Source organism: Numenius arquata, chromosome 7 (assembly GCF_964106895.1).
Source record: "Numenius arquata chromosome 7, bNumArq3.hap1.1, whole genome shotgun sequence".
NCBI classification, from domain to species: domain Eukaryota; kingdom Metazoa; phylum Chordata; class Aves; order Charadriiformes; family Scolopacidae; genus Numenius; species Numenius arquata.
The window spans coordinates 19,206,651-19,224,121 of NC_133582.1; the positions used below are offsets into that span (position 1 = coordinate 19,206,651).

Sequence of the window (17,471 nt, forward strand, 5' to 3'; positions counted from 1 at the left end):
CAGTAAAACATTCTGTGTGACCAAGTCACTTAACTCCTTTGTGCCCTGCTTCTTTAGCAATAAAATATGCATTTACAGTACTTAAACTCTGTAGCAAAAATATCAAATATATCAAAGATTATAGGTACTCAGATACTACAGTAAGAGAATTATGTTGCATAGTGCCCCTCTCAATGTAAAACCAAATACAGAGCAGAAGAAAAAATAAATCATTCTTAGAGACTGTTTGTGCAAAACAGTAGATGTTCAACCACCTGTTCAGGTCTGGTAAAGACTTTGACACCCTCACAGGTACTGAGAGCACTAAAAGGACTGCAGGACACCTGAGCAGGCTGTGACTATCACCTGGGGAGAGTGCTCAGCTTTACACAGACCTTGGGAGAGGGCTGATGCACAGCTCCAGGGGCAGAAGGAGCCCTGGCTAAGACAGTCCATGTTCAGTCTTGGTCTGGGAAAGAGTCACCCAGCCAGCCATGATGTGTGTGGCCAGTGCTCCCTCTCTCCCAGCTTTATTTTATCACTTCTTCTCTGTGGAGAAGTAACAGATACGCAGTATGCAGCACAGAAGAAAGCCATTCAATACAAGCGCCCCACTCTCCAAGAGGAAAGGCATTGGCTTTAAAAACATGAGTTTTCAAAGATGTAATAAATATTATGTGCTTGGATTTGATATTGGACCTTTCTTGCTTATTCTTTCCCATCCATCTTTCTTAATGGTCATGTACCTTTTTCTTCTAAAGGGAAGCTGAAAGGGAACAACTTTGGAAGCAGGAGACTCTGATATCCAGCATTGCAAAGACTCATGAAAAAAACAGTAAAACTTGATAACACTGAGCAAAGATACACTAACCTAAACAGGCGAGTCAACCTTGCTATGTATTGTCATGACAACACAGCCTTTTATGGTCCCAGTATCATAAATGACCCAGCCTATCGCTAGTTACCAGGCGCTGAGAGGCTGCTTCCCACTAGTCTCTGTGGAAAATATTGATGACTGAATTCTCCACCGCTCTTCAAAGAATATGTATAACCACAAGCTTGAATTGCATTTGAAATCTGAACTAGGAGAACATCAGCTAAATTCCTTGCAAGAATGCTGCTATGGAAAGCTCATTTTAAGCTAAAGAGCCCTCCACAATAGACACAACCCTTTGAATTCCTAGAGAACTCTAAATTTTCAACAATTGTCATTTTACATTTTTCCCCATCAAATCATTGAGAAAATAAAATACACTATTTAACTGTACAAAGGTAGCTGAATAAAACAGTCTTAATGGTTTGCATTTTGGAAGGAATGCTACTTTTGACTCATTTTCTCAAAAATGAATTATTATGAACTTTGTAGATCAAGATGTGAACATGACTCACAGCAGAGATCCACACCCTCTACACATTTCCTTTAAACGAGATAGTTTTGTCTTTAATAATTTGAGCCAAAACTAAGCACACAACCTAATGATTTGTGCCAGACAGGCAGCTGTGCACATTTACATGAAGTCTTTGACAATGTAATCATTGTAGCCATTTATTCAAATAGCAGTAACGTAGGATATTAATAACTAACAAAGTAAACCATTACTCACTGCTCCAGTGATGTCACTAACATTGCAAAGGTTAGTAATTCCAAATTCTCCTTCCTATAAGAGAAATACACACATTTTTACAATGAGTGAAAATGTTTCTCAAAAATTCTTTGATTAAAATATATTAAAGCATTGGTTTCTTGTAAAACAAATTTTCTTTAACCAGTGTTTCCTCATTTGAATAAATTTATTGTTGACACACCAGTAGCTTCTCACTTGAGACTAATTTCAGAGTACCATCAAGCAAAGGCATTGACAGAATCAGCTGGTGTTAATTAAATTATCTCAGGTAGGAATTTGGCTCTCAGCTCCTGATTCTGGTTCACCGAGTCAATAACAAATGCTTCATAAATATGTTGGGCATAAATGACAAAGCCAAGTGGCTTTGACCTCTTGGGAGCAAAAAGACTTTCCTTCAAGCTAAATGCCTTTTGTCTGGCCTCCTTTTGAAGGGGTTTTACGCAGCCATATGGTGACTACCCTTCTTCTCCTGCCAAAAGTGATCTTGAGCTAAGGTGCCTATTTTTTCACATCATTCCAAGTGTGCAAAACCAGTCACCTCATGTGAAGTGCAAACAAAGTCTTAAGTTTTGTCCTGCAAACAGGTCAGGGCACCCTTAATAAAACAACTCTGAGGAAGAAATTTTCAGGACACGGGACACACAGTGACATTAGTAAGAATCAAAGGTGTCACAAAGCAAATGTGAACACAATAAATAGACTGAAGGCGAAAACCAAGATTTACAGCTCCCAGACTCCAAGATTATATTTTCCTCATCTGAATCCCTTACACAATACATTTGCTGAACATGAATGCGATTTTCCTGTCTTTCAAAGCTGAGAGGAAGAGCAACTTATTTCTTATTCTGAATTAATTTAAGCTTAAATCAAAGGATCCCCATTAAAGTTATCATTGCATGATAGGCTTCTATCAGGGAAAGCAATTAACTCTTTCACTGGTGCAAGAGTTAGAAGTAGTTTTAAAGGAACTGTCAGGCAAATGTATGAAATAAAATGGATCAGGTGATAGTCCTCTGCAGTAGGTTTCCACAGTTAGCCCCCAGGCACAAAATTTCCTTTTTACAGAGCAAAGGTACATGGTCTTCTAAATAACATCAAAATTTCAGGCAAACAGAAACCAGGAGGTAACTCCTGAAAGCCTCATGCAGAATTGTTGTTTGGATTTGAGAGGTTTTGCTTATCTTTGTCATGCATCAGTAGAAGGAATAATAATAAATTCCAGTCGACTACTCAAAGGAACACTAAGAAAGCATAAGACTAAGGATCCAACCACTTATTTTAATACTTAAAGAAATATCCACAATTTATAGTATAGGTGACTTTAAAAAGAAGCTGAAACCAGTTCAGGGTAATTGTGCAAGCCACAGAGTCCCAGCCAATTTCTTGTGAATTTACAGGTTTCCTAAGTTTATGTAACAAAAGTCATAGACTAGACAGAAATGGGTAAGTAAAGTGGATAAACTGAAAGAGCAAAGGTTTCTCTCCTCCACTCTCCAGGGTCTTTAGCATTTATGGTAATTTCAGGAGCTGTTGGAACATAAGTATGTAAAGAAAGTATAAAACAAAAACCATGCAATCTGGTTGATAGGATTTCTTCCGTACCAGGTTCCACAAATTCAAATGTTAAACATTAGTTCTCAAACTCTGCTTTCATTCAGATACATTCTTTAAAATAATTTTTAAAAAGATGATATGTAATAGAAAATTCTTACAATGCTAATATCCATCTGTGTTTCAAAAGATTAAGTACAGTTTTGAAAAACTTACCAGGTTACTTGTACATAAGTTTTGACAATTTTTTGAGAAAGTACCACACACTGCAGAAATCCATACACAGTAAAAGGCAGCAAGTCTGTTTAGCGGGAGATCCCACAGGCGAGTGTTCGTCATAACTTAAACAATTTCATCTGGCAGCCTGATTCTTTCCTTGACTTGGCCATATGAACTCCTTTTAGTCTAGGTGACGGAGACGCGACTGAAATTTCTGCATTTCAGTTTATTAAATATTTTTTAAATCCTTGTTTACATTCCGTTCCTTCAACAACTTTTCAGCTTCCTGGAGCACTTGTCTTGAAATTGCACAACTTCTATTTCATAGTTTCTTATTAAACCACTGAAACAAAAGAGCTGACCAATGAAAACCAGCGTATCTCCTTACATAAATATCATTAACGTAAAGAGGAAACTAAGGGCAATGCTTTTAATCAGGTGATCCAAGCAACACGGAAACAGGGAAAGAGTGAGAGAAAACTGGCCTCATCTTCATTTCTACTATGATTAAGATACTTCTAAATATTTTCAAGTGGATGCAACTGAGAAAATTTGTTTGTGATGATAAATAAGCTTGTTCATGTCAGTTGGTACAAAAATGTTAATGAATTCTCTATTTTAATGACTGTTTCCAAATCTTCCTTTTCCACACCCAAGTACCACTCAAAGCAGACCCCTATGTGCCTTCTTCTGATGCAACATATAAACAAACTAACCAGAGCCAATCTGTTAGGGGCTCTCTACATGAGTTGGCACAATTGTACTAGCAAGTTTGTGCCCATGTCATGGAAGAAAATTGAAGCTGATGGATAAATCAGGTATCTGATTTAAAAAGACACTTGAGAGTCCTACATAAAGTTGGAGACTCACATTAAAAAAGTCAGTAGGAATTCAAGCTTACGATACACCTAGCTCCCAGTCTGTGGTATACCTCTGCTGTACCACAGAGCTATCCACAGAGTCATTCTGTGAACTGCAATAGGAAATTGATCCAGCTTACATCTATATATGTATATATAAAGAAATGGTACGGAATTTTTTGGTGCATGTGTATTATGCATTATAAACAAAACATGCTATTTTATAAATAACAAACCATTTAAATGATCAGTTTAATGACCAGTTTAGGCTGACATCCTGTCATTGCTGCTTAAAGAGGGGACCTGCTTTCTTATTACACCTAAATGCTCCTTCACCTTCTCAAGCCCCACGCACTTGCCAAGCAAACATTCCTGAAGCCATGTGATAAATCAGGATGAGAATCTGTTTAACACTATCCCAGCAACAACAGAAGTGAATTGGTTAGCATTAACCCGATGCTGTTTTCTCTGATTCAGGCTGCAGCACAGCCCCATGTGCTGCTGTGCCCGTGCATGGTAGGTGAAAGGAGGTAAAAACACCGAGGCAGGAGCAAAGGATAAGTTGGGCTGGAGAAAGCCAAGGCTTTGTGGAGGGGGCTCCTTCCTTTTATTTTCTTCCACTTATCCTGGGAAGCATTTGGGGGTTTCCTTGTGCATTACCTCAGCCTCTTCACCACTACTCAAGGGAACTCCTAGACTAGAGTAAGACTCATCTAAGGTGATCTCAGCTTTCAGCTAAGGGCTTTCAGCTTCACAGGTGAGGGGGAGTTACTGCCCCATTTACTTGTCACTTCCTCACTCCAGAAGGATGCTACCACCCCTGCAGCCCACCAGCAAAGCTGCTTAAGAGGGAACTCCTTAGCTCCAGACAAAATAAGCCAGTTTAGTCTGACTGCTTAAATAGTCGTTCTTTGCTAATCCAGCTCATCTTGGCTGAAGAAGCTTCATCAGAGCTCACGTGAACAGCAAAACTGAAAAGGAATTTGGTGACAGGCAGCTGTAGGCTACAATTTCTTCCTGAGGCAGAGCATTTTGTGCACTGGATAGATCTTCAGGAGATTTAGGACCATCAGGATTTTCTCTCTAGGTCCATACCAGTAAATTAAATGTACCCATGCCCATACCCTAGCAGGTGGCGTAGGATAACTCACATCCACACTTTAAAAATCACTCATACTCCAGAAGAGTATGGCCACAACTAAAACACCTATGGGGAATGGCTCCTAGATTTTACTAACCCCAAGATTTCCTGGATATTACTTGGGCTAGTGCTGAACCAAAACCAGCTAGGAACAACTCAAACAGTTTAACAGCTGATCTGTGTGGTTACTCGGGATTATGAATGCTGCCTGGCATGGCTTTAAATTACTAGCTTAGATGTAGCCCAGGCAAACAAATGTGTCTAAGTTCTACTTAAAAAACATAAAATTTAAATGCATTTAACTATTCAACACCTTGGGGTTTTAGTTTGGTTTTTTTTCTTTTTTTTTTTTTTTTTTAAGGAAGCAATTTACTGTTAGGATGTGTCTTGGATCCTTTGGGGTTATACAGGAACAGTGGAAGGGGAGGAGGGATCAAGTTAAGATCCTGGTGAGGAATGTAATCAAGATGCATCTGAAAGCCTGAAGAAATCAGCAGCCACATAGAAATGTTGGCATTTGGCTCTATCAAAATACATGCAACTAACCCTTTCTTTAGAACTGGAAAGATTTGTAATTTCTGATGCTGGTAGTTCTTGTAAGTGAGAATTTGCACATTTATACATGTTTAGTACATGCATACCTTGTACAAATGGACTCTAACCATTACCGCGATATAGATAGCTAATAAAATAACAACGTTAAAGACATTATTCAAAAGAACACCTCGTTTTATGACGCAGAATTTTTTTTTAGACTTCCAACACTGTTTTCCACAAGGTGTCACTGTAACATGCCATAAACTAGGACCTTCAAAGGAAAAGAAAAAAAGCACTGAACTGTCTCGTTCCTTCTTTATGTTCCTTATAACACATTGTCCAAACAAATACTAGCAGTCATCTGAGCCTTTGGATTTTTCACTTAGATTTCAAGAATTCTTCAGGAAGAGAATATATATGGGCTTTAGAAACTGAACTTTAAAGGAGAGCTTGTAAAATCTGTAAATGATGGAGTGTGTGCTATTTTTAGGGGCATCTCTTCCATAAAACTGCATCCTGGCACAGAACTAGGGATCCAAACTGTGTGAGAGACGATTTATAAACCTTGTCCTTTATATTATAGATCTACTTACAGAACATAATTTCCTCCATCCTTAAGTCCAATACAGGGAGAGGATCTTCAAGGGAGAAGACTGTGAATGAGGAAAAAAATAGCAGTGTTGTGACTAACAGAGAAAAGCAGACTCTCTTACAATTCCCTACCTGAACAGCAGTATATATCAGAGCACTTTGCAAACTGTGGATTCATCTTTCAAACCCCTTTGAGAGCAAAAGAAATATATACAGGCAAAAGATCAGCTCTTATAATAATGAACAGGGGCTATTATATCTTGAGGAGAAAAACGCACATTATTACTGCCAGCAAAGCAAGTAACATCATCTTTGCACCTGGAATTATCATGATCATTAAACACAAATCTTTCCTGTATGTGAGCATTCACATGATTGTGCATATGTACACATGAATGTTATCATATAAGCAGAGTAATGATCTAAGACACAGAGTTTTAGGGATCCTATGCACTCACAGCAGACGACGGAAATCTGTGGCTCAAGGTGGGTTGACAGCCTCCCCTACCATACATCCCAGTGCACAGACACAAGGTGTTACCCCTACAGCCAGAGGGATCAGTTGAAAAGCATCTCCCAGGCTACCAAAGGTTACTGCCCAGTACATTAACATAAACTAATGCCAACTTCAGGTTATTTTTGCACTCCAGAGAGAAAGCTGTCAAATTTCAGGGCAGCTCCTGGCTGACCCAGCCTGGGAGCCATGCCATCATCCCTGCCCCAGTGACAGCAACCTCCACAAAAAAGGTAGGCCGAGCATCTTAAGGTAATTCCCACTCCAGCAATTTAATTTTAATCTGCTCCCACTTGTGAGTCAGGCATCTAAAATCTCATAGAATTAAATACTTGATCACACACTGCCATTTGAACACATCTATAAGTAGTTTCACAAAACCACTGCACGCAACAGCAATTGGAAGGACCACAAAAACAGAAAAGGGGATGGCTAAGGGGGCAAGGAGGGGGACACCCAAAGACTCCAAATCTCTATGTCTAATCTGGACTGCCTGTATCCAGTTACATAGCACTAAAAATTCCTTGAAGTTTGACCACATTCATGAGTCCTATCTTGGCGGGGGGGGAAAGTTGGGAGAGGCGAGAAAGGAGAGACCGTCAATCTCGCAGACAGCCTACAGAGCAGAGCAATGAAAAGGAAAATCTCAGCTTTTACTTATCAGTTTCTAACCCCTTTGTCTTGTGGGGGTAGCCTTGAAAAGATATGCTGATGTGAAGCACTCACTAGTGGTGACAGATTTTCACTCTTTTCCAAACATCACAGATTATTCTCATTTTCCCTCCAGCAATGGTCCCTCATTAGCTTTTGAATTTCTCAGTGAAGTAAGTGAACAAGGGCCCTAAGGGCAAAAAGCTTCCCTCTCCTGCCCCTGCCTCCCTCTGCTTTTATTTGTTAGTGCGACTGCTAAGGCAGCTGTTTGTCTGGCAATAGCAGCAGCAGTCGGTCAAGGCGAGCTTTGCACAGAGGGAAGACTGTACAAGAGAAACCCCCTGGAGTCTGGCTCAAGATTTATTTCTATCTCTGCAGATTAGAGAATTGGGATTGGGGAGGGGGGAGAAGCAGACTGTTAAACTGGATCAAATTGGAAAGACGGTCATGCATGAGATACTTAGCTAAACCAGTCAGGAGACAGGGATTTGTTTCTATTGATCTGCTGTAATGATGACTGGAGAAATGTCTCCTTAAACGATGTACAATGATGGATTTCAGCCTAGGTTAATTTGAGCTGTGGAGACTAACAATAGCAAGAGATGCGAAAGCTAGGCCAGGACAGAAAATACAAGGAATGCTAAAGGGTAACAAAGATCTTATAAATATGCTGCTAAGAAATTCAATTATAAAATAATAAAAAAAAAAAAAATTAAAAAGAGGCTATATTGGGACTTACTAAACTACATTTGTGTAATCATCCTACACAACATCAGTGGAGAAAGAGAGCTAGAACAAAGTAACAATAAAAACCTTGCTGTTAAGTAGATAAAGCTTGCACTGCTTTTTGTATTGCTTTAAAGCTGATGGGTTGGCAAGGTCTAAAAGCTCCTCAGTGATTTGTTCAACTGCATTATCTATTAGGTATCCTCTAATTGTTACTAATCAAATATGCAGTCTGAAATTTGAAGAAAACTTGATTTTAACATACACGAGTAGCAGGCAGGGCAACAGCGTAAGTGTAAAATGGCCTGATGCAGCATGTTTAAAGAGGACTGCATGGAAAAGACTTGCAATGTTTTTTAGAGAGGAACAGAAGGAAAGAAGATTGTATGCTGCAGAGGGAGTGACATACCACTCTGAGCACATAAATCAGCTTGTAAGAAAATATAAAAGCCAAGATTAGGAGAAAAAGACAAAAGGAGCAGAAGCAGTAGTGTAGATTACATGATCTTTGTAGAGATCTTCAGAACAGCTCAGCCTGCATAAACATCTCCCATAAAAGGCTTTACCTCTAACACCTCCTGGTTTCCATGGTATTCCAAAATACCTGAACATTTAATCTCCCAGTAGTTTCATAAAAAGAAATTGCTCATCCAGCAATCCAAAAGAGAGCGCATCTGCATGGAGATTGTGACAACCAGATAAGCAACTGTGCCCACCGTGCGGGAAAGGAGTTAGCAGGGGCTGCATTTGACCATTGCAATTATCTGCTTGTGAAAGCGTGTTGCTGGAGTGTTGTTTGGATGCACTGCTCACTAACCTTTCAGCAAATAACTAGAGCTTCAGTTTCTCTCACCCAAAAGTGGTTGTCCTCCTCTCCTCATCTGAGCAGTGCACCTGGGTACAGGCACTGCTGCTGGTCCACAGGAAAAAGTAGGTCCCTTTCTCTACACAAGCAAGAGCAAAAGCCGCTCGTAGTAGAAAACAAATAACAAGAATTTAAAAAAAAAAAAAGTTCTCTAAAATGTTTTTGAGCCTCCAACAAGCAAACTCAGGCTTGTTGCAAACAGCTGGAGATACATCTGATCCCTTCTTGTTTGAGGGACAGGGAGACATCCCCTGGAAAGACCATGGTTAGCTGGAACTACTGACATGAGAAATCCTGGGGATGGTAACCCAGCACACCATTTCCACCTGTGTTAACAGCTGAAAAGCTACATGCTGTGAGAAAGCCAACATTTTGTCTCAACTCCCTAACATGTGCCAACACCACAGGCAGCCCAGTTGACTCTTCAGATTTTATCCTCTAAGGGTTTCAAACCCCTTTGGGGTACCAGCAGCTGCCATGATTTAAGACGTGGCCTTTCCTTGGGAGGCACTTGTCCCCCTGCTGGGCAAAGGGGAAGACCTGAGTGTGCTTCCACAGCTCCACAGCCCCCAAATTCAGATCAAGCCCTGCCGAGAGGCGGCCAGTGCTGAGCTCCGTGACCATGTCCCTTCTCCCTGGCCCTGGGGATGCCTGGGGCTTGCTCACATTGCCTAAACACAGGTCACTGGTGACACTGGTGCTGTTTTAGGGTATCCCAGAGGTTCACCCAGGGCTGGCAGCATCTGGGCACTACAGCCAGGGTTCTCTCATGGCAGGGCCCAGCAGGCAGGGCCCATCTCACCCGCAGCCAGGAGCAGGGCAGCCAGGGGCACTGGGGCAGCCCCAGCCCCCAGCATCAAGCACCTCCCTGGGGATAGGGACAGGCCAAGGCCAGGCTGGGACACAGGCCCATGGCTCAGCGGGGCCTGCAGGCAGGGCAGGGCTGTGGGAGCTGGAGACTGGCCCTGCTGTGGCATCACTGGGGCAGGGCCTGATGGTCCCAGGGGTCTGATATGGGGTCCTGGGCCGCGGCTGGGAAGTGGAGCCCCTTGGGGCCGGGCAGGGACAGCCAGGGTCCCCTCAGGGCCCGGACAGGCAGGTGTCACCCCAGAGTAATTGGAGACCCCTGCTCCTCTGGACCAGCAGCTGGGAGGCAGGGGGATTGTCCAAGCATCTCAAAAGGCAGGAGGTGCCTCTGTTTAGGCCACAGAATCATGCCTGACATCTCCATTGACCACAACAGCAACCAGTGTTTAGATGTACTGATTTTAAATTAATTACAATGCTTTAAAACAGCCTGCGTTATCTGCCCCCAGCTGTGTGCACGCTGCCCCTCTTGCTGGCACTGATATGCTGTCAGACCCATCGCAAAGCTGTCGCTCAGGTGTCAAACCAGCTTTTCCTTTTCCTTGGCTGAGGAAGTTTCCTGACAGCTGAGGGAAGTTTCCTTCCTGAGGAAGTTTTCTTCACCAAGAAGTCAGGCAGATGCCTGAGCAAGGAGGGGGGTGACCACACAGAAATACACCTGAACACTAACAGTAAGGGCACACACCGAGGCTGAGAGGATTTATTGCTCTGTGAAAGAGAGCAGCCCTGACATTTTACCTCCCATCATGTTCCCAGACCTCAGTTTCCCCTGCCCTGCCCCAGCAGTGTGGTCATTCCCCCTTGCACCAGCTCTGGTGCTGTTTTGATCCACTGCTGAACTAATTCATGTCCCCGACACAGCAGAAAGCCATTCACCTAGTTGTCAAGAAGATGTTCTGCTGGCTCAGCGAGTTGAATTGGCTCAACACAACATCAGGTGAGCACCAGGAAGAGGGGAAGTAAGGCCAAGAAAGGGACCCTTTGACCCGGCTGGTCTGAACCTCCACTCTAACAGCTGCTATTGTTAACTAAATTTAGGTCTGAGGATACATCATTGTCCCTTAATAGAGAGAAGCCTGGGGAGCAGGGTCTGCTGCTCATGATGTGTTTGAATGTGATCTTGCACAAAAGAGCAGTGACCTTTCTCAGCTTTATGATAATACAAATAATAAGAGTTGGCCTTTAATTGTGAGCACATCTGGACTCCCAAAAGATTTGCAAAACAATGACCTGCTTAAGCTGTAATGACAAATACTACCTCAAGGTAAAGCAAGATAAGAGAGGAGAAGCATTAAGCAAGGGGTGTCATACTGATTCATATGTTTATGCTCCAAGATTAAAGATATAAATGGGCTTATGAAAAGTATATTATTTTTTCAGTATTACTTACATGCACAAACACAAGCACATGCACACACACACCTCTTCTAATGCTGAAAGGAGTCAGTGGAGCTCAAAGAAGAAAGGGATGCACTAGAAAGAAAATTTCTGGATCAAAATAGATGTATCATAATTACTTATTTTAAAACAATGGATACCGTAATAACTATTTGTGAGAAGATGTTTCTGTATTTTTTTCTTTTCCAGCAATGTTTGGGATATGGACTAAATTACACACCAGAGAAGGTGTGAAACAAGCTAATGTGCCCTTTTGCAATAATCCACAACAAAAGAGACCATATCCTTCAACCTCTGCAGACACTCATGATCAGTCTAGCATACTGGTGGATAGCCATCCTAATAGCAATTTAAGTGAAGGTTGAACATCTGAGGTGCAGGCACATGCTCTCTTCTGCTCTGCAAGCTGCAGGAGTTGAGCAGAGAGTTACAGGTACAGCAATGACTTGAAACACAACAGCAAGATCCATCAGAACCTGGAAAATATAGGCCCCAACAAGCACTCAGTGCTGCTGTCAGCACAGACTCCCCTGGTAACTTCAAGGTGCTTTAGATTAGGCCCAAGAACTAAGCTGAAGGCCAAGACTGCCCAAGCAGGACTGCTAAGTAGTAATGCTTCCTTTGGCAGAGTTTCCAGGTCCAGAAGGAGTGCCCAGGCACATGCACTTTAATGTCTGTATGCCAATCAAAATAGTTTACTGCTTTTTTGCACATGGTTCTCAGATAATGACAATATATAGGAGAAATCATCTATATGGGTACTTCTACAACACCAGTAAAACAAAATAGCTATAAATATTTCTCTTGTGTAGCAACAAGTTAACCTTCACTTGGTAGAACGGCTGTCTGCAAACGTTATCACTATTTTCTGACTGTGGTATCTCTGTCATGCTGTTTTTGTTTCTTTTGCGTCAATGTTTGCTATTTTATTACATGAATGTAATTCCACAGATCAAAACAACAAAAAAAATCCCCAGGACACTAACACAGAACAAGGCATATCAAGAAAAAATACTGGTTTTAAGATGCAAGGAAGTAAGTGAAGGTTCATGGTCCTCCATCGCCAGCCCCTGTAACCAGAGGAAACCAATGTGGGATGACCCACATGTGCTCCAACAGTGGTTTATAACCGAGAGGAGGCTGAAGAGCAGCCGGGCTCCCTGCTCCAGCTTGTTTGAAGTGGTTGAATTCGAAAATTGAGAAGTCATTGTTCACCACCTTGCCAGTGATAGGAGTGGATCGTGGGACACAGGATATTTGGCCATCATTTTTCAATAGCTTTGCCTCCCTAAATCCCTAGTAATGAGGGTGTACTGGTGGGAGTGTGGGAAAGGAACCAGATAATTCCATGAGAATGAAGCTACAAAGTCAGTCAGAAAACAATTCAACAGTGCTATCATGAATCCTGATTACTGATTAATATAACATGCTCATCTTTTTTGAAGAAGTAGGTCAAATACCTAAAAATGCATAAATGGTACAGTATTCAAATGTAGACAGCAGAAGTCTGAGCCTAAAAGATTATGGTAACCCTGGAAAAGGTGCTGAGTTCTTGTATTTCCTGAACAAGCAGCATGCTGCGTGAGAAAATCAGAAGCTGCAGGTACTCAGGTCCTCTCTAGAGACAAGAGGTATGTGTTTCCACTGCAGAACTATACCAGGTAATTATTACCAGGGTTAGTTTTACCCTGATTAGAACAACCACCAGCACAGACTTAGCTGTGGCTGAGTGCACCAGCACCGTACTTACCGTTTGGGATTCTGGGTGTGCATCCTGCATCCTTTTGTGCTGCACTAAGCCAAGCCACCCCACAGCGTGTCCTCTGTGAAGCTGCCTGTTTCTCTGGGCACATGAGGAACTGTGGCTGGGTAGAGGGGACTGTTGCAGGGACTCTGGTCACACACACACACACCTGTGTGTGACCAGCATCTGCCAGGGTTGGTCATTCCAGCTGAAGGTTTTCTTGCTTCTAGCATCTCAGCACTCTTCATCCACTGGAGGAATGTCTTCAGATGAAGCCAGCTGCATTCACTCAAACTTTTTAAGCTGCTGTGGACAAATGTGTACGAAGCAGGTAAGAGAACACATCTATTGCAGAGCCTTTAGAATAGGAACTCAACATGCCCAGGCAGCAAGAGATAGAAATGAAAATTAGTCAGCAGAGCTGCTCACCTGGTGAAAGCCTGGCCCTAACATCAGCCATCAGCACAGGTGAGCAGCCCGCAGGAGGTGAATTCCCCGGCTGAAACCACATGGACAGCCAGATGGACCCTGCACCAGAAACACTACCATGCTCAAGGGAAGGAGGGTAAATGACATCCGATTTTGGTGGACAAATGCCATACTAGATACAGAGGAAAAAAATAAAATATAGGCTGAATTTAAGTCTAAGAGGCAGACCTAATTAGGTTTCAACTACATATATCACATTTTGAAAAAGGCCTTTTGGACCATTTGCGAACGTCAGGGCCAAGAACAACCACAAGTATGCATGTCTAGCATAAATAAGAATACAGTATCTTTAATAAAAAGGAGTAGACAGAAGGATGTAAAAAGTTCTTACTTTGGGAAGGAATATTTTCGAAATTATACTGTTCACATAAATCTAACTTTAGTGATAAAAGTTCTCAATTATTTATCATTTAGTATGTTATGGGGAATTAATGTTTAAAACTGATTTGAGTGTTCACCAACCTGCTGTGTTTACTTTCTGTTATCCAGTTAGTTTTTTATAAGGAATCTAAGGTAGGATATAATTTTTTTTTATTTCATACACAGGCACAATAATACACTGAATATTGTAATTAAAATATAAGAAAAAAACTGAACTTAAGCCCATATTTTTTTAAATTATTTTAAAAGCACAAAGGTCTTTGCAAAGACAGATTATATTTGATCAGTTTTTTTACATTTCATAAATAGCCTGGCCTTAAAAGCAATTGACAGTGAACCCTCAAACTATATATACAGTTGTAATCCACAGCTGTGACAGTTATGAATTACAAGAATTTGACCTTGTAATTCATTGCTGTAGTGCCCCAGTGCTATGTGGAAAAGTTGCACAAGAAGCTTTTTCTCCCCACATAATGATTATTGCAGATTTATGACCCATGCTTCCACTATGCATAACTGGCTTACTTCTGTGACGCTCCCGAGGAGACTTCCATAGGGCCCAGCGTGAGCACGGGGAGGTGGGAGGGAGCATAGTCCCACACATCACTAATTACTAAATTAATAAGCATGATTCCCATCCCTCTCTTCTCAAAGAAATCAACTGAAGAGAAAGAAGGCCATCTCCGGACTCATTTTTTAACCCCTGAGGCTTTCTGCCTGAGTTCATATCGAACCCTGCAAGAAAACTGCAACATGGTATGAACACTTGAAATTAGGAAGAAGGGCTAGATCTCCTGTAAATTGGATGATTTCTGTTTAATCAGGCAGTCACTCAGCTCACACTTGTATTTTCTTTCAGCTCTCTAAGCTATTACTTGTATAGCCAGGGGTATAGTGATCAATAAAACAGTATGTAAACTGCCCTCTCTAGTGTACATGAGAGTAAGTGCCACACTCACTATATTAGAAATGGGTAAACAGCTTACGTGCATTCACCTTCCATTATTCTACACTTTTTTTTGGAAGAATATAACTAGACCGATTGCTGTCTTTATTAAAAACACATGTGATTCAAACGTAATTGGTTATTCCTGGAAGTAACCACGGGATTGCTTCATATTTTGCACAAGTAATTTCTTAGCTCCTACTTGGACGCAGTCTCATAAACATGAGTAAATGATTAAGACTACTTGTTTCTTATGGAAAAAATGCAGACTATGCAAATTCTACTGTGAACTCCCACCCCCCAAAAAAATGTTATAGTTAAAAATTACACACTAGTTATATATTATGGGGGAAAAGTTGTTATTTTTTTAAATATATGAGGGCTAATACCTTACAGAAACAGGAAATGTCTTAAAAACACCTATAAAAAGCAATGAGAGCTTTGTCACTGACAAATTGATCAAGGATGCTGCCAACTAGTCAGTTATAAAATAGTAGGCTCTGTTTTGACAAAGAGTGTCATGAATCTTAAGATCACAATATTTTTCAAAACAACCCTAAAACAATATGTTAAAATGAAAAGGAACATTCTGCCCCGTATTTCTTGACAGAATTTAAGACGGCAACATGGCACGTCTGGTTGATTATCTTCAAAATCCAGATGATAAGCAACTTTATTTCGTTTTGCTTGAAAGTAAGACAAATTATGACCTAAGACTAGCAAGCAGCTGTGAGAAACTGCAAAATATGTGGCAGTGGGACAAATGATTAGTCTTCAGCTTGATCTCATAATTACATCATAATAGGTGACATGATTGGATAGGTTACAGTAATTAAAGTGATGAAAAGTGCACATTCATCCCCTATATGGCTCTCATTAGAGTTACACCCAACTGCTGCTATTGTAGTGAATGAGGCTGCACATCCTCCTTAGCATCCAATTATCCCACAGGCATCCCCTGCCAGCGCTGCTAAGGGCCCTGCTACCACTCCCTCCCAGACAAGACCTCTCCTTCTCTGCTCCTGAAAAGAAAAGACATAAGTCTTGAAGCCTGCTGCAGTTTGGTTTTCTCTCCCAGAGATTATTGCCCGAATTTATTGCCCGCAATTTCTTCTTCTGTGTTCTTAAGGTCTAAGAATATTTATGGTCTCTCCCCACTGGGGATTTTTGCTACACAGTGTAATTGCTTAATGCCAGTGTTGTGGTTCCAACTCATCTGTATGGGTGTGGGCAGCGACCTGTGCCAGTCCAAGTTAAACTGTTGCTTCTATCAGAAGGGGTTTTTTTCTGTCTGATTTTTGTCTCATGTTTCCCTTAAAGTAAGGAAGCACTCAGTCATTAAATCCTCTTAGTTACTTGCTCAGAACTACTTGAAAAGTGGAGATGTCATTTTACTAACTCCTTCACTCCTGTGCAGTTTCACACCTGGAGAGGGATGCTTACAGTAAGCAAGGACGGAGGTTGCTAACATGAGACTCACCAAGGCTGGCTCTGACACGGAGAGCCCAGTCCCGCAGCATGCTACAAATGGAGACAGACCCTTTTTTTCAGCAGTAATTAGGTGAATATTCAGAAGCCCAGAGGAGCTCTGGAGGCCAGTCCATCTCCAGCTGATTTAATGGTATGCAGACCTTAATAGAGGGTGGTGTTATACAGGCTGAAATGTCTTGGCTGCTCTGCGGCCATGGCCTTAGCCTTCCAACAATACAAACACAGCATGGTATACCATTTTGATTAAATACATATAGAGAATAACTCAGGTGTGTCTCCAGGAACTTGTTAGACTTTCTAAGCCATGCCACAGCCTTGCAGCAGCACTGACTTTCCTGTAGCCTAACCATTTTTGGAAAGGCGGGCTCCTCACATATATTCAAGTGTTGAATCTATACATATCTCAGGCTTTTACTATATATATATTTCATTTTCTGATTTTTTATACATCCACCACATACACTTCTGGTAGAACGCAGTACCGGGAATACATAGAGATCAGCAACCAGATCATTTTGTTCTCAGTTTTATCCTGTAAATCCATTATACCATTTGCCTTGCACCAACGAAAATGCAAAACCTGGCCCATGTATAAAGACTGTTAAAAGACCTCTCAATCTGCAAGCTATTCTTCTGCTAAATGATGAGATTAGCATACCTCTCAATGTCTAGGATTGTTCTTGCACTTTGTCTTTTGTGACCTCGGGTCCTCTCCACTTCATTGTGCCTTAGATTCATCCCCCTTCTTCTACACAGTCAGCAAAGAAAGTGCTTACAACTTCTGAAGAACAGGAACTTCCCTGTTAGCCACACAAAAGCAACGCTGCTCCAATAAGATGAAACGTAAAACATCTTCGTACAAATCAGGGGTTTGTCTCCCCCCCTCCCCAAACAAA

General features: G+C 41.5%; 1 protein-coding gene across 1 annotated transcript in view; it reads right to left on the reverse strand.

Annotated features, from left to right (window-relative positions):
- Positions 1 to 3,494, reverse strand: part of ROS1 (ROS proto-oncogene 1, receptor tyrosine kinase) — a 71,889-nt gene extending 68,395 nt beyond the window's left edge. Inside the window, exons 1-2 of the mRNA XM_074150395.1 lie at positions 3,372 to 3,494; positions 1,584 to 1,637 (exon numbers count right to left, since the gene is read on the reverse strand). Of these exons, the coding sequence (XP_074006496.1) occupies positions 1,584 to 1,637; positions 3,372 to 3,494 (177 nt within the window). The remainder of the gene's footprint in view (positions 1 to 1,583; positions 1,638 to 3,371) is intronic.
- Between the last annotated feature and the right edge of the window lie 13,977 nt (positions 3,495 to 17,471).